The sequence below is a fragment of the Chanos chanos genome, chromosome 3, assembly GCF_902362185.1.
Source record: "Chanos chanos chromosome 3, fChaCha1.1, whole genome shotgun sequence".
In the NCBI taxonomy this organism is placed as follows: Eukaryota; Metazoa; Chordata; class Actinopteri; order Gonorynchiformes; family Chanidae; genus Chanos; species Chanos chanos.
In genome coordinates, this window is record NC_044497.1 from 49428540 (window position 1) to 49450438 (window position 21899).

Below are 21899 nucleotides of genomic sequence, written 5' to 3' on the forward strand. Positions count from 1 at the left end.
AGCAGCTGTCACTCAAGCTCCAGGACACTAAATTCATGTGCTGAGTGGCTTTATTTGCTACAAGTAAAACAAGGATACAGTGATATTTTTAAGAAACAGAAACAAAGACAAGGATTAAACCGACAAACATGAAACACAATGGCAATAGAAGAAGTTATGCCTTAGACTCTCAAGGAATCTCACTGACATTTGTTTTCCTGTTTATGTGTATCAGTTTCTAAGTTAATTCAAAACCTTCCTGGTTACATTATTTTTAACATTAACAACACTCTAACATTTTAATTTTTAAGGACACTAACTTTCATACATCTTTGCTGCTTTCTGCTCACGTAACAAATTATGAGTTAAACCAACACTCCCAAATAGATTATTAACAAATTTCTAATACTTTTAATTATTTAAGAACACTAATTTTCATCTGTCTTTTTGTCTTCTATTGCTTTTATGTACTGTTATATTAATTAGTCTAGCCACTCAGGCCAGCCAGAGAAGGATGGGTTTCCCCTACTGAGTTTTGGTTCCTCCCAAGGTTTTTTCCTATCTCAGTAGAAGGGAGTTTTTCCTCGCCACTGTTGCCTTAGGCTTGCTCATTGGGGGTATTATGTCTGGCATCCTGTAAAGCTACTTTGTGATAATGTCCATTGTGAAAAGCACTATACAAATAAAATTTAATTGGATCAAACCAAAATGAACTGATTCCTTGGCCTGCCAAATACCCCAGGGGGGTAGATGCTGGGCTGGTTCAGTCTGGGAACAAAGTCGAGCATAACAGTCCCAGGAGCTGGGAATCTTAAAGCTGGGAATTTTAATGACTCAGATTTGGAATCTACAGTGACACTCTACAAAGGGTGAGATCATTGTAAACATTACATTTGAAAGTGCATGTTTTACAGTGTTACTAGTGGAACTGTCTGCAAAGATGTTTTTCTTTTTTTTGTTTTCCTTTGGTTAGACAAGGCTTGATAAAGTGATTAGGTGTCAGACAGTTTTCATAGCTAAGAGACAGTAATTAAACCATTCTGCAGTCTGGTTTGCCAACCAAGAGATGTCATAATTCGATACAGCTTTTGAGCTTTATTTTTATGCTCCTAACCCAAAAATAATTTCATGTTATTTCACCTTGGGCATAACAGTAAAGGATTTGGTTTCAGAGAGAAGTAAATGAGTCATATTTGGTGGATCAAGTGGACGTAACAAGGTGATGTCTTTAAAGGAATTTCCCCCATTAAATTCAGTCATTACATCATAAGACAAAATCTTTTTGTACACCACAGTAAAAAAACAAAAAAAAAACACGTTTAAAGACAAAGGCTTCTATATTTCTGCTTTTGGGCTGTTAACAGTGAACGATCTGGCTACTTTCATATATAGATGTAGAGGGAGAAGGCTAAGTGGCCATCTCTAATCATGATGGAGAAGGAGAAGTTACAATGGAAAAACTACAAAAGAGAATTAGGGTTAAACTATTGCTGAAACTGCAACTTGAAGCCATCTTTTCCCTCTTTCAATGCCCCTTAAAGATTTTAGTGACAAGGAATCCTGTGAAAAAATTACAATGCTGTAACTTTCAGATTCCACTAGGCCATTGAACCTTGGGATAAGTGTGTCCATGTAGACTTTTCCTATAAAGGAAGGATTACGGCATGCTTCAGTTGCTTGTGTGTGTGTGTGTGTGTGTGTGTGTGTGTGTCTGTCTGTCTGTCTGTTTGTCTGTTTGTGTGCACATGTGCCAATTAAAACTCCAAAATCAAGATTTCATTCAGGTTAAAAGGAACCATTGTTAAGAGATTACATTTTCAGAATACTAAAAAACAGTTGTCAGCAAAAGCCTGTCAACTGGTTTTGAGCATCAGAGGAAGAAGAGATAAAACGTGCTGACATGGTTGAAAACTGCATGAATGTTTTCAAACACTGCTGAAGAATGTGTTTATAAGTGTATCTTCACAAACCATGTCTTTGTTTCCGTAAATGAACGTTGATGATTGAGAGCATGTCTATACCTGTGCAGTGGCCAGAAGAAGGAGTCGTGCATGTCTCTATGGGCTGATAGCTGAAAGTGAACCAGATGATACCATCACATTAGATGTGAGGACATTATAAAACCAATGTACTGGCTCCACTGCAGAGCCACTTGTGTTGAAGAGCCACGTCTGTGCTTCTGTCAGCCTTTTAGGGAGATTCTGGGGCCCCTATTCGCTTGATTAAATACAAGCCAGACCTTGTGCATAGCCCCACTGCGAATACTGCTCCAGCTACACGCCCAAGACTTTAGTTAAACTTGCAAGAGACTGTGACATGGAAAAGTGCCTTGAGAAATGACTCATTCTCTTGAAGCCCTCTCCCAATGAATCCCCCCTACCCTTGCACCAGTGACCACAAGAAAGAGCTTGTGGAATCCAGTGGGGTACTGGGTTAAAATGAGAGGGGGGTGGGAGCATTATACTGCAGCTGTCTACATCACTTTATGATTAAAACTGCGAATGCTACAGGGAGAGAAAGAGAAGTGGCATTGTTTCTGTTTGTTAAGACTTCGAGAGCAAGTATTGAGAGACAATAGTCACCAGACTCTTTATACAAGTATTCTTATGTTGGTCATTACCATCCATCACCATTCTGTTCCTTAGGATATAATAAAACTTGCTTTGATCCTACTTTTTTTTTTACACGTTACATATGGTATAGACCAGAAAGTGAACCTAGATATCTTATTATGCTAACACCTCACGGCTGCTCTATCACAGCTACAGTTTTTTACCAGTGTGAATATTCTTGAGGTCAACACAGTTAAAGTTGTCCAACAATGACGGCTTTGATTTCCTCGCAACATCAACTACCTCGTATCCACTGAAAACATGTTAGATATCTCCCTTGTAACCAAATGCAAGTGTTAAACACTCACCGTCCCCCCTGCGGTGAGAGGTGTCCTGGGTTCTTGAACCCTTTGGTTTGAATGGTTTTGCAGTTTTTGTGAAACTTTCCCAAAGGAGACAAGAGGAGCTCTCTGTTTTCCAGCATGATTCTCTCCACCTGGAAGAGCTCAACGTGGCTGTTAACAAATTAAAGTAATGTGTTTTTTCTCTGTATGCCCTCCTATTGGTGTGTGTGACTTGACCTCTATTTTGGGGAGACTGTGGAAATCAGGTGTGCTTTAGGGCTCAACATCTGACCATCTGGTTCCATAACCACAGCATCAGTTGAGCTCTTAAAACAAAAAAACATACAACACTGGCACTGGGATGTTGTTGAACACAGATAAAACACAGCCATATACAATGCATAATGAACGTTGAATCACCGGCCTCCCCTGGGAACTGGGGTGTGAATCATACACATTTTCCCTACAGATGAGTCCCCCTGCATGCTACATACCCCCCACACATAGCGGATCCTTGTCAGCCAGCTGTAACCACACAGGAATTCTGGCCACTGCTGAAACAGAAATTTTAACAAAGATGTTTATCTGCCACTCTGCCATTTTTGTTTAGTTTATGTAAAAGCTGAGAGCTCTGGACCAGTGCCTTTGACCTTGTGCGTCTAACCTAAAAGGCCGGACCTAATTGGTTGAAAGAAAGAAAGAAAGAAAGAAAGAAAGAAAGAAAGAAAGAAAGAAAGAAAGAAAGAAAGAAAGAAACAAAGAAAGAAAGAAACAAAGAAAGAAAGAAAACCATTTATTTTGGAGGAACACATTCATTGTTACATTCTAATAGTTGAAAAGGTATGTTCCTGTGTGGGGATGGTTTTAACCATCTCTGAGGTTTCCGGAATCCTTTTATAAGTGCAAATACTTGCTGTGGTCTGAACTGTGGAATCATAATGTTATTGCTCAGCCTCAGAAAGCATATTCAGCACTAATCCAAAGAGAAAACATTGTCATCTTCACTTAAGATATATCCTCTGTGAGTACTGCTCTCGATATGAAGGGATTTGATATATTGAAAACTTCTGCTGGTCTACTGCCAGTCTACCTGCACCTCTGCATTCCTCACCATTGTATAGTATTACCAAGACAAACACAAATGTAACAAAGTACTGTAAAGTCCTGTCACTGTTTAAATCTCCATTTAAATCTGTAGGTTTGAAGTTTATGGCTCCACAGGGGAGCATGGTCCATACCAGCTGTTCAGTTCATTCCTCGGTATTTAATATTGTGTACATTTTGTGAAACAAACATACTTATCTCTGCTAACATCAAACACGGCTGCTATGTGTCCTCTCCTATGAACCACAGAATTTTAGCTGTGCTTTTACTCTCCATTCACTAAATCTCTATTCCAAGAGTATAGTCCCAGCACCCTCTAGGCTTTTGTAATTACATCAAGACTTCCCAGTACGTATTTACTAGCAAGTCATTCTTCGCATCAAAGTTTCACTCGTTGTGACTGAGATTTAATTGATTTTTTTTTAATCATTCTCTAACTTTTACTTGTCACGGAATACTATGTTGCGCGCTTGCCAAACGTCAATTAATCCATGACCAAACAAATTCAGCAAACTCTGTGTTTGCATTCTATATGCAGACGCCTTGGGAGATTGATCACGACACAAGTGTGTTCGTTTAATGAGGATGATTAAGTTTTCGCATTTAATTATACAGCGCTGTTTTAATCATTAAAAGTACTCCGAATTCAGGTGAAAAAGTAGACCAGCATGTTTGAGGTATTATTTCATCCGCAAACCAATACCGTATATCTGGTGTAAATCTTATTTCCGTAGGGAACTTAAACGTATAACTTGGAACAACACTTTGCACACTCAAAATACTTGTCCAAAAAATGTTCGTGTTAGTCCCGTATACGACAGTAGTAAAAAATATCTGCGATACGCTCAAAATTGATTGAATCTTTGCGCCATCAAGTGGCCATCGGAGCGCTTCTAAACTGTTTCAATCTAGCTTTATGTTTCCATATAATCCCTGAGCAATTTCTCAAACATATATCGTAATATCCTTGTCTGATACTGAAAATGATATACGTCTTGTGAATAGTTGAGAATATCACTGGTCTTGATGTTAAAATTATGCTGCTAATCTGGCGGTCACAAATGTAGAAATAAAGACATTAATTTAACAAAATAATTTGTCCAATTTCACTGCAGACATATGTGGCCCTGTGCCCTCAGATGACTTCGTAAAAGCATGCTGCAGTAGTACACTCAACTTCGGTGATCAAAGTCATTAACAACCAAAATTAATAATCTGTGTCTCGTTTAAAACAGAACTTGTGTTTAATGTGCAGTGCTTGGTGTAGAAGTGATACTTATCTAACCTCTTAGTCCAGGTTAATCGTATCAAATAGGGTCAGTCGGAGAACAGGAAACGTCTAGAAAGCTGTCAATGACAACTTTGTTTATTTCATTATGTCAGAGTTTTGATATCTCAGTAATGCGTATTGGCACAACTGTGTTTCTTTGGGACCTTTGCAGAGGGCAATTAAAGAAACTGGGACATGCATATAAAACACATATTACTGTTACGTTTAAAACACGAGCTGACTCTTCGAGTATGTTCGCGAATGCGCTCTTACATGGTTTGTCAAGGCAAGGTCATTTACACGTGTGGTATGTATTCCATGAAGTTTTCGACAGTACGATACAATAAGCTAAAAATACGTTGGTGAAGTACCGATGGGTTTGCCAAAATAAAAGACCACAAGCGGCGAGGAATGTGGCGCTCCTGTCCGTGATGTTGCACATGCGTACACTGTGATATAAATGATAATATATCACATGATAAATAAATAGTACATTAAGGAAACATTCAAGATAAATGAGCATCTTTGGATCCATTATAGTACAATATTACCAGAGAAAAACATTTCAAAAAATCCTCAGACACTCCATAAACAAGATACAGCTGAGGGATTTGTTGACAAGAAGATTAACAATGGAACTGTAGATTGTAATGCAGTGCAGTGTTTTACAATGCATTTTTTTCTTGTCTCAGTGTAATATAAAGCATCGTTTCTGATTAACCATGACATGACATACTATAGGCATCATGAAAATATTTTTATCTTCTGCCATAAAAGTGTAGAAGTCTATTCTCTCTGTCTTTGTGTGTTTTTGTTCTTATTTCTCATGTGTTTCATTATCATCTTTGCAATGTGTACCACTGTACAAATTTAGTTTTTTTTATTTCTATATAGTTGATTTTGACTGTGACATAATTTTGTTCCTGTTCTCTGAAACACAGCCATTCAGACAATGGATCTTTCAAATCTTTTCGGAGACGATGTTTCTCGTCTTGTAATAAGCTCTCCTGTATCTTTCAAAGCCAACGGGAAAACGTCTATGAAAGACACAAACGACGGCAGACGGCTTTCTTTCAAAGCCAACTTTTATGTTGATATATGATTCTTCGGGCGGCCATTTTGGAATTTTACTGTTGCTGGGTTCGCGGTCTGGGTTTATGCTCCTGCATGGGATCACAGCCAGTCATTAGTGTACTTGCGGTGTGACGATAAGTTACTGTTATCGAAACACTGTCAAACATTGTCTCTGCTGATTGAATTTTTCTAATAATCCTACAAAGATGGCCAGAGGAAGTCGCAGTCGCCCTTCAGCGCCAGCAAGGTAAACTGATATTTTTGTACTATAGAGTCAGCTGACCTTTACGCCGGGTAACTGCTTCAGCATGTAACTAGTTATCTAATCATTTAGCTAATGTAAGTTAACGTTGGTGAGCCTCCTCTCTGATTGTCCAGTTTTTCGTTACCACGTTGCAGTATTTCTTAAGAATAGGTAGCTCCAGGCTATGTGTCAAGTTCGTACCTGGGTTTCTGAGATCCTGTGGTCCTGGTATTCTGGTAACATGTCTACCTGGATGCATTTCAATTTAGTAGATAGATGAAAGGTCACATTTAGAAGGTTGAGTGTGCGTAAGCCAATCGTCTTTGCTCAGTCACGCTGGAAATATTCTTAAAGCAACTTAAGCACGTTGTGATCATCATAACGTAATCTCTGTGAGGTCAAGTTAATCAACCCTCACTGTAACTGACCACTGCTGGAAATGGATAGTGTTTCGCTCAGCAAAACTGACGAATCACAAGCACCTGTTTTAAATTCGAGGTTACATTTTATCCAGGGCAAAATATTGCGAACTGAAGTCTATATGGGTAAAATATAAAGAAACAAAATTTATAATCACTTTGCCTTGTATTCACCATATATCACATATATGCCATCTGCCTCTGTTTTAGTGCTCCAGCTCCATCTTACACACCAGCTCCAGCTCCTCCTCCTCCAGCAGCACTGGCTCCGGCTCCAGCCCAGCCCAAGCAGCCCGGGCTCATGGCCCAGATGGCCTCTACCGCTGCCGGGGTGGCGGTTGGCTCGGCCGTGGGACACGTGATGGGCAGTGCTCTCACAGGTGCCTTCAGTGGAGGCAGCAGTTCTGAGCCAGCCAAACCCACCAGCACACACCAGGTAAAACCTATTAAGGTGTCAGTCAGGGCCAGCTGTGAGATGGCCAGCTAAAGTTCTCTGTGGCGTATAGAAGGAAGATTGAACTGGTGTGTGGAGCTTTTTGAGTCTGAGTGAATGTGGGAGCTCTAGTTTTCAAACGTAATGTCAGATCAACATTGTTTTTCATAATGTTGGAACATATTATACACATTTTTTTAACTCTAAGTGGAGGGACAGCTAAATATTTGTGTATAGACTTTGCTCTAATCAAAATCTGTCATGTTTGTGTCAAAACAAGAAACTGGTGTTTCAAGTTTGTTTTTGAAATAAAATCCAGTCCGTTCTTGGTAAGCTGATCTTAACTAAGAGGCTGGATGTAGTTAATGCTATGTTGCGCGGTTTATTCTTAACCCATTATTTCACACTTTGTGAAAGTATTATCTAAGTATAACTATCAAATATTTCTTTGATGACTGATCTCCTCTCTAATCTCTCCCTTTCTCCGTCTTCTCTCATCTTCTCTCTTTATTTTCCCCTTTCTGCCACTCTCTTTCTCCCTCTAAACTGTCGTAGGAGCCCCCCCGCGCCGCACCCCCCCAGCCTGGTCCATGTCATTTTGAGGTGAGGCAGTTCCTTGACTGCGCGACCACACAGGCAGACCTCAGCTTATGTGAAGGATTCAATGAGGCACTCAAACAATGCAAATACACACACGGTAAGCCCTCCGTAACAAGACATTCACAGGACAGTATTACTCACCTCTGTTAGTTTTAGCGATTTAATAACTTGAGATTTGTATTTTGTCAGAGGGGATGTGCTCTTGTGTACGTGTTTCGCTTTGTGTTTTAGATTTGTCGCTTCTGTCAGTATGACTTGTACAATTTAAAGTGAAACGGATAATCATAGTATTTGTTCTTAGTCAAGTACAGTTGCTGTTTTGCATGTGGAGTGACCATGTGATATGTTGCTTTTCCAGGAGTGACATCTCTGGTGTGACAGTGAAACGGGACCACAATCTCAGAAAACACTGAATGTAGACAGGAAGTGTACTGGTCAAGAATTACTAACTCTCCAGTAGTTAAGCTGTATCAGTTTTGTTTGTGGATGTGAAATGCATTTCTTTGAATGTGTGATTATGTGTATGGGATTGCAAAATAAAAGCGCTACTATTTACTTTTACTGCGCCTGTTTATTTGTTTGTTTGTTTTCATTTTTAAGTTTGAGTCTGCCACTTTCTAGTGATCTGACATACAATATAAATTTGTCTCAAAATGGAGCTTGATGGGAGAACCACCATAGCTGATTTATTATGTATTTGCTGTGACATCTTACTTCATTCATTTATGTGAGCTCAACAAATTTGGGGTTGGCAGTCTGACAAAAAGACTTTGATTCAGCATTCAAAGTCATAAGAATTAGGACTCGACGTTTTTACGATTGATTCCTGCTGACACGGTGGTTTTCAAATCAGGTCTTTATCAGACTCCTTTAAAATGTTTAGTCTAATTCATACAGGGAATCCTAGTTTCATTTGACAAAATAACTACATTCAGAGACATCGAAGTACGGTAAACTTCTATGTAAGTCATCACTCACATTTCCCATTGTAGTATTACAGTGTCGATACATCTGCAGACCCAGTGCTTTAAGAAAAGTATGGTCTTATACAGTTATATTGCCACGACAAATCACAGGCTGCGATGCAGAGGCGTTTCTGTACATCAGCCAATGAGAAAGTAGGTAGAGAGATCATCTTCCGGTACGGACAAAATCGCATGCAGGAACGTATCATTCTTGTCACCTTTCGCTTGTAAAGTAGAAGCATGCCGTTCATTGATTTGGAAAGTAATTTGCCGGCAAGTAAGTTTTCGGAGGATTTTTTGAAAAAACTATGCTCTACCACAGCTGCCATTCTTGGAAAACCAGAGGACGTGAGTATTGGTGGTTCACTGATTGTTACAGTCTTGACATTGCTCGTTGCAGTCTTCTATCTCGCCTGATAATGTGTTACCTGAACAATATACACTATTAGTGCCGTGTAACCTGTTGCCTGTAATGAATAATAAACAAGAGTGTAGTGGACCTCAGTGCGACTCATGAACAGTTTCAAACATACATGGATCGGTTGCAAATATATGCGGTACACATACATTTGGAGTTTTCATCGTATTACATAATCATTTATAACCGTGGGATTAATGTCTAACCGCCTTTCCTTTTAGAGGATGAATCTGGTGGTGAAACCTGACTTGCCGATGTGGATTGCCGGGTCGTCTTCTCCATGTGTGATGCTTTCCGTGTCAGCCATTGGTGTGACTGACACCGCTGAGAAGAATAAAGCGCACAGTGCAAAAATTTTCCAGTTCCTCACTGGAGAGTTGGGACTCAGCGAAGACCGGTCAGTTGACAAATTTGTTTCATTTGCTTTAGAGGGACTTCTAGCAGGAGAATAGTCATAGTCTACGATTGACTATGTGCCCGACTATATTGGTTTGACTAAGTCATTGTCAGTTTTTAAGTGTGTAACTTAAATGTTGCTACTTAAAGTGTCCTATAGGCCTGTTTAACAACTGAACAGTTAAATAGGCCTGTAGGTTCATCATGTGAAGGTTCCCCTTGCAGATCACGAAATCTATCAAAATATTTTGATGAAATTCTTAAGGCTTAAGCTACTATATTGTATATTATTATGTACTGTAAATGTATTGTTATTATTATAAATATTTTTAAACTTTGCCTCAAATTTATTTGAATATGATGCGTAGACTTACATTTTTAAAACCACTCAATGATGAGTAGAGTTTTGTTTATATGTCATATATAGAATAAAGACCTGTAAACTTTGTACACTTTCTGTGTAGCATTGTCATTAGGTTTTATCCTCTGGAGCCGTGGCAGGTGGGGAAGAAAGGAACTGTGATGTCTTTCCTCTGAAGAATCAACATTCCCTCAAAACAGTGCGACAAAGCCATTCTACAAGACTGGAATATAGTTCTGTCGTAAATTTCCTTGCTGAACCTGCGAAATATTTTGATGCATTTCTAAGGCATCATTTGATTCTTTTCTCTTTTTTTACCTTCTAAAATGAAACTCACAAATGAATTATGTACTTCACCCTAAAAATTAGACATGAAATTGAACTAGATTTCTATTACATCTCAAAAATTGATGATTTTATGTAAAGAATTGTACACTCCAGGGTTCAGTTGGACCACCAGCAGAGGGTGGCACTGTGGTTCCCAACAGTGTGACAGGAAAAGAGAACAAGCAAGTATTGTATTCAGTTACTTGTATATGTTCACCAGTCTAATTCCATACAGTAGTACAGTTAATTTTATCACCTATTTGTCCTGTATGTCACATTGTTATTCTGTTCAATGGTCATAAGTCTATTTGTGACTTTTGAAATAAAGAAATGAAAAGCTTGATGTGTTTCTTCAGTACTTCTATTGTCTTACCTCTTATTTCCATGAAGTACAACCAGGTACTTTTTTCTGTATGCAAGCCTGATATAAGTATTAGATAAAGGGTTGAAACGTAAAGTGAAGAATTCACAGAGATGCATGAGAGCCTCGGGTTTGTGTAATTCCATCTATTGTAACGTTCAATTAGCTATAGTGGCGATAACAAAATATCATATTACTCCCTAGGCTATAGCCTTCAGGTGGCGCTCTGTGAAAGGAATGGGATAGTCACTGCCTAACAGAAAATAATTAGGCTACTTCTATACTATTTCGAATGTTTTCATTCCATCTACGGTAATCGCAGTCAACTTTTACCGAGTCTAATGTGTCAATAAAAACTTTCCTTTGCGATGGCGAAAAAGTCTTATCATGACATTACACAAACTCGTTAAAGTTCTGTGTGGGCAGAGGTTATAGGGGTGTGGTATAAAGGCAGCTGTACTGCCCATGTCTTTTCTTCACTTCAGAAAGTGCATTGAAGGTGCAAGTTTTCCTTGAAGTCCGTCGGCTTTCAGCAAAGGCAATGGAGCTTTACTTGGATCTCTTCTCACAGCCGTGCCGATCAGTGTATATCTTTGCCAAGAAGAACAACATTCAGTTTGATTTTAAAAAGATTTCATTGTTGGAAGGTAAAGCATATTTTATGCACGTGAATGTGTGCGATATTCGATTAAGAAAACACTGATCTCTATTGTTAACATAAACTAATCTCCATTTTACATTCAAACTCGCGGTTTAAAAACGTCTGTTTCGTCCTCTAGCTCTATAGCTTTAGCTTGTTTTGGAGTTGATTCACAGTCCAATTTTGGTTATTTATTCATTTATTTCTTTATTTTCAATCTGGCAATGGATTCGCCTTTGCCTGTTCGACTGTCTGTCTGATTGATTATGCACCAAAAGTAAGACCCGAGTTGTCGATTTTGACAGCCTCAGAAACAATAATCGAAAGAGAGAAGAGACTGAAAGTGAAGAAACGACATTCTGCTCTTGTACTCCACAACTAAACACATTACTTTCAGAAATTTAACTGACAGGATTTATAAGCATTTTAAGAAGTAATTCAAGTTTGGAGCCTTTCTTTCTGGTTCCGCCTAAAATGGTTACGTTCCTTCAAATTGTTGTTTCTCATTCGCATTCGTAGGCTACTCACGTACTTGTATTAATGATTTTTTTTGTGTGTAGTTTAAATCTTTCCTCGTATAGCCCTTTTATATAGATTTATGTACGCCCACAGTATGTATGTATGTATGTATGTATGTATATAAGTTGTATTTTAGTATCAGATATGAAGCGCACGTAATTCCAGAAGAGGGATATTCTGGGGGTTTTTTGTTTGTTCGTTTGTTTTTCATTTGAGATGTTTACATTGTTGGTAGCTAAAGTCAAGTCACGACTTGAGTATACAAACTATATAAGTGAGATAACAAGTCAAATCCAGACTGAATGAAGGCACAGTAAGAAATTCAGGACAGATATTTGGGAGTTTTATTTGCAAAGCCTAATATGAATATCATTTATATATCCGGTTACCGTTCTCATGTCAACAGATGTCACTTAGGATTTGATATTAACATTTATTGCAATATTTAAAATGTTTTTATTCTGTATATTTATTCCTTACTCTTTAGGGGAGCAATATGGTGAAGATTTTGGGAAAATTAATCTGTTGAGGAAAGCACCTGCAATGAAGGATGGAGACTTCTGCTTGGCCGAGAGGTATGCAGCCTGGAAAACTGAAATAACAACCATTGTTACTGGTTTAAGTCATAAATTATTTTAGAGTCTCCAGAGAACTTTTGCTGGGGCTTTTATGTTGTACAATAATGTTATTGTGCATCCATATGCTCACATAAAAGCTGATAATGTTACATTACCCTACTTACAATGATATCTTTGTGGGTCTCTCAGGTTTCGAGGTCAACCCCAAAGGCAAGAGCATGTGATTACATTTAATATCCCATGTTGTATCCAATCATTCTCTTACAGCATTGCCATTATGATATACATGGCTGAGAAGTTCCACACCCCAGACCACTGGTTCCCAGCTGATTTGCAAAAACGTGCTCGTGTGAATGAATATCTGTCCTGGCAGCACATGGGTATACGTATGCATGGCTCCAAGATATTCTGGCTCAAAGTGAGTGATGTACTCGTGTTTAGCTGTTATATTCAAGTGAAAAATCACAAGTACTTTTTGTTTGGATCTCAGTTTGTTTTTAGCTTGGGTGTTGTCTGCTTAATGTTAAAATACTTCACCATAGAGGCATTTGTGAAATGTTCAGATATGAAAGAAATGTAATAAAGAATACTAAAAACAAATACTTAGATTTGATTATTGACTAGACTAGATTTTTTTTTTTTGCCATAGCTCTTGATCCCAAAAATCATTGGGACAGAGGTTCCTAAAGAGAAGATGGATGATGCAATGGAGGACCTGAACAACTCGGTTAAGCTCATCGAGGAGAAGTTTCTACAGGACAAACCTTTCATCGCTGGAGATCAGATTTCACTGGCTGATCTTGTTGCTATTGTAGAGATCATGCAGGTAAGAACACAAAAGGGACTGGATCAATCCCACGTGGTCCCCTGGTTTTCGCAAGTCTTCGATTCTTATTCTTCCCTATTTAATGGTTAAAGTGAACACTATTTATTGAATATTTTGTGTTGAATTCAAACTAAGAGAGGAATACAGACACTAAATAATTATGTAGCATACATTTACAGCACTTCAAATCAATAACCACTGCCTTCATCATATGGGACATAGCACAAAATGTTTTGAAATAGTATTTCTTTACCCCACTACCATCAATGAAACAAATAATAAAATCAAAAGAAATGACTATAGGTAATTAGTTGTAGGAGACAGAATTGATGATCACTCTCATTGATAATCTCTCTCTCTCTCTCTCTCTCTCTCTCTCAGCCTGTGGCTGCCGGTGTAGATGTCTTTGAGGGGAGACCAAAGCTGAATGCTTGGAAGGAGAGAGTGCAGAATGCCATTGGCAAAGACCTGTTTGATGAGGCACACCAGCACATACTGTCTGCCCAGGAAATGGTGAAAACCATGGATGGCAGCAAGATGCAGGTCTTCAAACCCAAAATTTTGAGGATGTTCTTCTGAGATCCTGCTGATTTTGTCCAAAAGTATATGATGATTGTGATCAAATGGTTCTTTGTTAGCATTTATCCTCTATTGAGTATTGTAACATTGCGCATCACATGTCTTTGCATGGCATCTCATATCATATTAAGACTGATATCATACTGTCAAACTGTCATATGCATCTTGCAGTGTAGAACTTTATGGTCTCAATTTAAATAATCTGTTCAAAAAGACTAATAAAATGTTTCTCTGTTCTCACTTTATACCCTTTACCATTAATATAATTAATTAACTTCAGTACACTCATTATATTAATAAAATTGTATGAATAATTTACCCCTGAAAAGTTACTCTAATGGATTTCATAATATTCTATATGTTTTTAGCACTGAGAATGGTAAATACTGAGGCAAGTGAATGGGCCAAAGCTCAGTTTTGCATTGTTGCAGAATTCTGTCCTACATTCCAGGGAATGAGTTGTGAAACATGATTTCCTGTCTATTCCCCAGTGATATGCAATCTGATTTTAAGTTGTTTCCTATAGACTAGCGTGCAATCCAGTGAACATCCAACTGGAATATTTGTTATTTCCCTTTGGCAGATGAGGAATGTACATCTGCCCCTCCCCTCACGCCAAACAAGTGAATGCACGCACACACACTTTTGCTGAGTCACTTTTAACAATGTGAACAGTTTAAGTGACCTTAAAACAGCATTTCCCAATCCTAGACTGGTTTTCCAGTTCTGCACATTTTCGGTCTCTATCCTACTCCAATACACCTGCTTGACCTAATTTACTGGCTTGATGATTAGCTCAGGAGTTGATACCAGGGTGTTAGAATGGAGAGTGATTTGAGTGTAGTGCTATGTGGCTCGAGGTGAAGGATTGGGGAGACACTGAGACACAAGATGGTGTATACAGTTTGACAAAAGTTCTCTCACTACATATCAAGTACAAAAACTGTTACAGACTTCCATAATGACTTCAAGGGAGAAATGGTTCCTTTGTTTCTCCCTCTTTGTTTGCAATGCAGTCTGTTCTCCTGATGGGATATATTTTACCAGAACACTCTGCGTTTGGGTTTCATTTCCCTAGACAATGCACATGTGTATGAATAAATGCTGGTTTCACAAGGATATGATTATTGTGAAATGTTGATGTTCAACAGTCAATGTTCTCTAAATTGCAGTTCTTTTAGTGCAGAGCCAAACACTTCTGACAGCTCGAAGGACTGGGTAGTCACAATTGAAAATTGAGTGATTGATTAATTCATGCTGGAGTCTTCATCAGTTACTGATGTGTTGACTTTTAACTGACAACAGCATTTTGAGAAATTCGTCATGTTATTAAAAAGACAAATGCATGGTGTAGGTTCCAATGAATGTAGCCTTTAGTTTGACACTCTACCATCTCCCTTCGTCCATGTGCACATCCAATAATTTATCCACTAGACCACTCAGTATAGTTTAACTGTTTACTTCGACACAAAAATATTTTACAGACCGTTGTTCATTGCAAGGTTATCGAAACCAATGGACAAGATTCAAAAGGGCATAATTAATGAGAAAAAGAGACCGTGAGAGGTCAAAAAACTGTGTGGCTCCACTCTGTCTTGCCTGATCTCCCCCTCTCACGAGAGTAACAAGCTGCAATTAAAGGTACATGTGATTACCACAACAAAGGGATCAATTGCCTATTCCCCAAATATCACAAATGAAATCTTGTGCATTTGAATCAATCATATGTCTTTTAAGTGCAAAAAATCAAACAATTAACTTATTGGATTACTGTAAATATAAAATGTAAATAAATCTGCTTGTAAATAATGCCAATATTGTATGCCAATTAATCAAATATTCATATTTTGTCCATAATCTGCATTTAGGCTCCTACACATGGTATGGTATAATACAGCCATGTTCAGCATAGGAACACTTCTGTAGTGATGTGTTTGCCAGGGTTGTGGTAAGTGTGGAGCGTGTGAGTCCAAAGTTTTGGACACAAGGAAGAATTGGCCTCGCATTCAGGGCGGAGATGATAAGTGAGTAAATAGGGCTATCTGGGCTATTACAGAGGCATCCTGCCATAACTTGTATTTACCAACGTTCTGTTCCACTGGCACAGCGACCACCGAGTGGCATTTACCCCTTGTCCAGAATGAGTCTGGTAGGTGAGCAGCAAGAAAGGGCGGGGCAGGGCAGGGGGGTGGGGGGGGTTGTAGGAAATGGGGTGGTCAAGATGCCCCTGGGGTCTTTTAATTCTGTTAGGTGTTTATGTTTGGAGTAAAATGAGACCGCCTGGGTGCATATGATAAGGAACAACGTTGACTACGACAATCAGTATTGAGTGTCCTACTTATGCTGTATTGATTATATAATAACTGTAGTACCATTATTTCCCAGTATAATTGGCTGCGTTTCACTGTGCATAGTAAGATCACTGATTTCCTGGTGTGTTGTGTGATAACCGGGTATTTAATTAATGATATTTGTACCAGTATATCTTTCTATGCCTTGCAGTAGAGCTTAGCATCATTTCTACAGTGCCCATTCAGTACCCAAGGGTCGTGTGTTCTGTTTCAAAAAAAAAAAAAAGAAAGAAAGAAAGAAAGGGAATGGGAAAATAAATGTTACAAATATATGCCAGTGTTACGGTTTTTCCTGGATTTGTACTCGGAACAGGAACAGGAACATGTTCAGTAAAATCTGTGTGGGAAAACCTAAAAGTGATTAATCAGTTGGGTGGTGAGGGATCTGGGCCGCTTATCAATTCAGTTTATCACTTTTTTATAGTCGGAAGGCGGTATAAAGTAACTGAAGTCGCGGTAGACATTTTTGAGTATAGTTAATGTCCAACAAAGCATGTGACAAGCGAGTTGAGAGTAAGCTACGAATTTGGGCATTTCACTGGGGTTCCTGTTAGTTGCGTGAAGTTGGCTTCAGTTATGACACACGAGAAAGGTTGCTGTGATTCCATTTGTCAATGTTTTTTCGAGTATTTCACGCCGAAAGTATTGGTGATTCGGAGTAAGAAAGTGGGAACAATCAATCGCCTTACACAGGCCTTAGTAATTGCATATGTGATTGGGTAAGTCTGTCCTCTTGAATGATAGAACCGCATTGTATGTGCTATTATTTCATGCGAACACAAGCCACAGTTAATGGTTTTAGTGGTTTTTAGTGTTTAGTGGTTAATGGTCTGCGTTACTACGACTAGAAGAAGACCCGTAGGCTTGCCTGCATTCACTAAATTGATGCTTTTGCTTTCAAAATCTAAAATTCTCATCGGCCTCTAATCTAGAAGCAATCTCACCTGTCAGATTTTGTAAACGTAGCTAGCTTGGCAGAGCACTTTGCCTCGAGATGTTGCTTTATAGTCGAAGTGGAATCCTTCGATGCAGCTCGAGTTTTTGTGCCTGGAAGACACAATTTGCACTCTATCGTCAAACTCCTCCCATTCCCTGATTTATATTCGAAATGTTTATTGTATATCCTCAATCCGAAAGCGCATTCTAACCCCCTTGTTGCCCATACTCTGTGACCTTTACAACACTTAGATATGTGTGCGTCTTGAAGAAGGGTTATCAGGACACCGACACGGTTCTCAGTTCTGTCACTGCCAAGGTGAAGGGGATTGCTTTGACCAACACCTCTGACCTGGGACTGCGGATCTGGGATGCAGCTGATTACGTTATTCCTCCACAGGTATCACCACGATGTCAGGAGGAGGAGGAGGTACAGGCTACACTAATGTAACCCCACCAGCCATGTCACCGGTGCCGTGTATCCACGATCTCACTGTGGGAGGCTTGGTGTCTTAAACGATATGAGCAATCCTGACACTTGCACGTTCATATTATTTAGACCTGGTGGGTGTAACAGCTAGCTGTCAGGGAACCTAATTTTCAGAGTAAGTTTTAGCATTAATGTTTGTTTTTCCCTTCCTCTTCCTTTTTTCATTTTCAACTCAAAATACTTTTAAATCACACTTTTTCACTCATTTAAGTGTAAGGGCAATATTCACTCCCATGTTTGGTCTACCTTTTGCAAAGTTGCTGGATAAAAGGATTTCAGCGAGAGCAACAACAACAACAACAACAACAAAAAACCTATTTTAACAGAAAGCATGCACTGTTCAGGACCAAGTTGGACTCAAAACCCCACAGAAGAAAAAAATGAATAAATAAAAGACCACAACAGATGTTTTCCCTCTGCACCCTGTCCTTCACTCCCCAAAAAGTGACGCCAAAAAGAGCTGGCTTTCCATCTATTTATCTGTGTCTCTGAATAAATACTCTTTAGTATATCACAATAAATGGGTTAATGGAGGAATTACAGATAGTCTTGTTGAATTTAGACTGACTGTAACTGCTTTCAATGCTGTCACAGGGGGAGAATTCATTTTTCGTGCTGACTAACCTGATCGTCACTCTAAACCAAACACAGACAACCTGTGCAGAGGTAAGAAATCTCAGCGGCGGAGTACTCCTCAGTGACGCTCACAATGCGCGCAAACACAAAGGCATCTGTTTCCCTTTAATCAAATACATAGTCACTGTAGGAACTGGGGAAAAAAAGAGGTTTAGTTCTTTAGCATAGAATATTATATAAATGGTTCGAAATGAGATGTTTTTTTTCAAGTTCTCTGAAGGAGAAAGATAAGACTGACCTCAGACTGGCTTGCTTGTTTTGGCACAAAGCCTCAAAAATTCTTTAAGCCTTTTTAAATACTTTGTCCAGTTAGCTCTGTGATGTTTCTCAGTCCATGTAGTGCAACTTATTCATGGTGGATATTTGGTGATGGTAATGATCTTATATACTATCACTGGATGAGTTACATTAAATACTTTCCTTTTTTTATTTGCACCTAGAAACCAAGTCAAGCCTCCATATGTTCTTCAGATAAAGACTGTAAGAAGGGCTTCAGGTATACACAGGGAAACGGTGAGTTCTGGAAGATGATTTATGCTGATTGTGATTCGGATTTTCAACGTGTGCTTTTGTTTGTATTGTAATGAAAACCAAGAATGAGGTGTAGAACCTTAACCTCAATCAAACACTGTACCATAGCTAGTTAATAATTAGCGTCTACTAACAACAGCACCAAACTAATAGCTTTTTTTTTTTTAAGAAAATCTGTTACCTGAAAGCTTTAAGTGCTTTTATTGAATCAATAAATAATAATCAAGTCTGTTTTGGGGATTATGTTATGATTCAGCTCAACCCCTCACATATTATGGTGTTAGCACTGCCTCTTTTAAAAATATACTTCTTTAAAATGATTTTTCATTTGACCTCGTAGGCGTGCAGACAGGTAGATGTGTGAATTTCTCAGAGTCTGTTAAGACATGTGAGGTTCTGGCCTGGTGTCCTCTGGAGAATGCGACTGAACCCCCTAAGTAAGTACTTCAGAGGGGCCCCTGGCACACCATTTACATAGAATTGCATAGAGATTGGATTGTGAAAGAAGAGTCTATCACTGATTCCTGTGTGCACACTCTCTCAAACAGGCCCCACAGTGCAGTTTTCAAACAGCATGGGTCTAATACTGAAATCACTCTAACTGCTCATTAACATGTTTTTCGTTACCTCAGTCCTCCAATGCTGGCAGATGCGGAAAACTTTACAGTGTTGATAAAGAACAGTGTAAGATACCCCAAATTTAACTTTAACAAGTAAGTCTCTGCTCATTTACTTAATGCTAAAGAGTGTGTGATTTTTTTTTTTTTTTTTTTTTTTATGTATTTACCGGCACGGCAACCAGAAAGGAGTCTGAACTGACATTCTTTTTGTCAATGTGTTCTGTAGGAGAAATATTCTGCCACACATAAACAGCAGCTACTTGAGTCAATGTGTGTTCAACCGCAAGACAGACCCCGACTGTCCAATCTTTAGACTCAAGGACATTGTTGAAGAGGCTCAAGAAGACTTTCAGACCATGGCTGTGCATGTGAGAGACTTGTTTTCATGTTTTTCTCACAAAATATCACACTTGCTCAATTTTGAAAATTAGTCAGAGTTGCAGAGTAGTATCCCTTGCCTTGGAATAAACACAAAGTGCTCCTCTTCTGGACACACTACATTCTTTCTCTTTTATTTTTAATCACATCTCCGGCCCTCGGCTCTTTGAACAATTCATTCTTTTATCAAGGGAGGAGTTATGGGAGTCCATATTCGGTGGGACTGTGACCTTGACATGCCAAAAAGTTGGTGTGTGCCCAAGTACGCTTTTCGCCGACTAGACAATAAGGATCCAGACCACAATGTTGCCCCAGGATATAACTTCAGGTATGGTGGGGTTATAATTAAATATGACAAATTCTAAGTAAATACATTGTATTATAACTGAGGTTAGTGTATAAAATGTTACAGATTTGCCAAATACTACAAAAATGGGGACGGTGAGGAAACAAGAACTTTGATTAAAGGATACGGCATTCGATTTGATGTGATGGTGTTTGGTCAGGTAGGTTCCTAAGTCACATTACCAGTTCAGAAACAAAGTCTCACGTTGTCTTCATTTGACCAGAAGCAGCTCAGTATAGCAAGCCACTATAAGGCTTGATAAAAGTTCAGAATGGATGTTGAGGGATCGTTTGATAAATCTTCCTTGTAACTCTCTTTCTCCTCTTGTGCAGGCAGGAAAATTCAACATTGTTCCAACACTTCTAAACGTAGGTGCTGGGTTGGCACTTCTTGGACTGGTAAAGGCCCCTTGACGCTTTCCTAATACATTCATGGGTGGTTTTCTGGACACAGAATAAATATAGCCATTGACTAAATTTAGCTCTTACTGTGTATTCTATGTAAAAAAAAAAATAAAAAAAAATTATGGTTCTGGACTAGGTGGAATCTGCGTCCAGAAAACCAGCCATCAAACATGTATTTACATCCTGCATATTTATCTAAATCATAAAGTATGATGTTAATACTTGTCCATGCTTTTAAGGTCAGTGTTGTCTGTGATTGGATTGTCCTGACATGTATGACAAAAAGAAACCTCTACAAGGAACAGAAATATTCATACGTTGATGACTTTGGATTGGTGAGAATTGTTTGGCATTACTTTCTTATGTATTATGCTTGCATTAGTCCCAGTCCAGCCACCACTGTGACTGAGATCTAGTTAATGCATGGACAAAATGTTTTTTCCTCATTAGCAATAACTATAAACCAAATTCCTGTTTGTGTTTGTGTTTCTGTGTGTGTGTGTCTGTGTGTTTGTGTGTGTGTGTGTGTGTGTGTGTGTGTGTGTGTGTTTCTGTTTGTTTGCAGCTCTCTGATGATGGAATCCCGTAAACAACATGGCAGAACAGACCAGTATCAGATAAAAGGACTATACCCTCAAAGTTGCACTATAAACAAAAGCACTTTCGCTTTGCACAATGTCTGTCATATTCTTATTGTTTGCCTAGCTTTATACTCAGTATATGAAGTCACAGTGAAATCTTCAAGCCAGTTAAATGTATGCTCAGTATATGCAATCACAGTGAAATCAAGCCAGTTAAATTTATGCTCAGTATGCAGTCACAGTGAAATCTTTCAGCCAGTTATATTAATGCTCGATCATTCATCATCTTATTTTTTCCATTTTGCTCACTATTGTTGATTAGAACATGGAGTCACATGTCTGGCAGCTCTATCCGGAATAAATGTTAGCACTTTCCAAGGCAAGTTGTTCTAACTGTATGAAACTGAACTTCAGACAATAAAACACGTTTTTACATTTTATTACCACTTACCACTAAGAAAGTTGTTTAAATAATATGTAGTTGATCGTCTTTGTCACCGAAAAACAATCTCACACACACGTTCACTGTGTTGTATTTTTACGTACAGAAACTGAACGACATAAAATTAAAATTCACTTCAATGTTTGAGTGTATTACTTTATGATCGGGTGGAGTCCGATAATGTCGTGGGTGTAC

General features: G+C 38.7%; 4 protein-coding genes across 4 annotated transcripts; all 4 read left to right on the forward strand.

The window, feature by feature from the left end:
- The first annotated feature begins 6422 nt into the window (after positions 1–6422).
- On the forward strand, positions 6423–8580 carry chchd10 (coiled-coil-helix-coiled-coil-helix domain containing 10). Its single transcript, XM_030769496.1, has 4 exons — positions 6423–6570; positions 7197–7422; positions 7975–8116; positions 8378–8580. Exons 1-4 carry the CDS (start codon positions 6530–6532, stop codon positions 8395–8397), a joined length of 429 nt encoding a protein of 142 aa, XP_030625356.1. The 5' UTR covers positions 6423–6529; the 3' UTR covers positions 8398–8580.
- Positions 8581–9170: 590 nt separating this feature from the next.
- On the forward strand, positions 9171–10844 carry ddt (D-dopachrome tautomerase). Its single transcript, XM_030768612.1, has 3 exons — positions 9171–9332; positions 9624–9799; positions 10263–10844. The coding sequence occupies exons 1-3, from the start codon at positions 9225–9227 to the stop codon at positions 10333–10335; spliced, it is 357 nt and encodes a 118-aa protein (XP_030624472.1). The 5' UTR covers positions 9171–9224; the 3' UTR covers positions 10336–10844.
- Positions 10845–11314: 470 nt separating this feature from the next.
- Positions 11315–15105, forward strand: gstt1b (glutathione S-transferase theta 1b). Its single transcript, XM_030767485.1, has 5 exons — positions 11315–11494; positions 12494–12581; positions 12852–13002; positions 13234–13410; positions 13792–15105. Exons 1-5 carry the CDS (start codon positions 11389–11391, stop codon positions 13987–13989), a joined length of 720 nt encoding a protein of 239 aa, XP_030623345.1. The 5' UTR covers positions 11315–11388; the 3' UTR covers positions 13990–15105.
- A 1799-nt stretch (positions 15106–16904) lies between these two features.
- p2rx4a (purinergic receptor P2X, ligand-gated ion channel, 4a) lies at positions 16905–21815 on the forward strand. Its single transcript, XM_030768156.1, has 12 exons — positions 16905–17059; positions 17529–17676; positions 18361–18432; positions 18843–18915; positions 19274–19370; positions 19566–19646; positions 19780–19921; positions 20123–20259; positions 20344–20437; positions 20610–20675; positions 20921–21016; positions 21247–21815. The coding sequence occupies exons 1-12, from the start codon at positions 16917–16919 to the stop codon at positions 21268–21270; spliced, it is 1173 nt and encodes a 390-aa protein (XP_030624016.1). The 5' UTR covers positions 16905–16916; the 3' UTR covers positions 21271–21815.
- The last annotated feature ends 84 nt before the right edge of the window (positions 21816–21899 follow it).

Bases quoted from the DNA above. Each gene is read 5' to 3' on its own strand.
- gstt1b (XM_030767485.1), top strand. From the start codon at position 11,389: ATGGAGCTTTACTTGGATCTCTTCTCACAGCCGTGCCGATCAGTGTAT. The intron at 12,582-12,851 runs GTATGCAGCCTG...ATTCTCTTACAG, and splicing joins GACTTCTGCTTGGCCGAGAG to CATTGCCATTATGATATACA. The intron at 13,003-13,233 runs GTGAGTGATGTA...TTTTTGCCATAG, and splicing joins CCAAGATATTCTGGCTCAAA to CTCTTGATCCCAAAAATCAT.
- chchd10 (XM_030769496.1), top strand. From the start codon at position 6,530: ATGGCCAGAGGAAGTCGCAGTCGCCCTTCAGCGCCAGCAAG. The intron at 6,571-7,196 runs GTAAACTGATAT...CCTCTGTTTTAG, and splicing joins CGCCCTTCAGCGCCAGCAAG to TGCTCCAGCTCCATCTTACA. The intron at 7,423-7,974 runs GTAAAACCTATT...AAACTGTCGTAG, and splicing joins AACCCACCAGCACACACCAG to GAGCCCCCCCGCGCCGCACC.
- ddt (XM_030768612.1), top strand. From the start codon at position 9,225: ATGCCGTTCATTGATTTGGAAAGTAATTTGCCGGCAAGTAAGTTTTCG. The intron at 9,333-9,623 runs GTGAGTATTGGT...CTTTCCTTTTAG, and splicing joins TTCTTGGAAAACCAGAGGAC to AGGATGAATCTGGTGGTGAA. The intron at 9,800-10,262 runs GTCAGTTGACAA...CTTTCTGTGTAG, and splicing joins TTGGGACTCAGCGAAGACCG to CATTGTCATTAGGTTTTATC.
- p2rx4a (XM_030768156.1), top strand. From the start codon at position 16,917: ATGACACACGAGAAAGGTTGCTGTGATTCCATTTGTCAATGTTTTTTC. The intron at 18,433-18,842 runs GTAAGAAATCTC...ATTTGCACCTAG, and splicing joins CACAGACAACCTGTGCAGAG to AAACCAAGTCAAGCCTCCAT. The intron at 18,916-19,273 runs GTGAGTTCTGGA...TTGACCTCGTAG, and splicing joins CAGGTATACACAGGGAAACG to GCGTGCAGACAGGTAGATGT.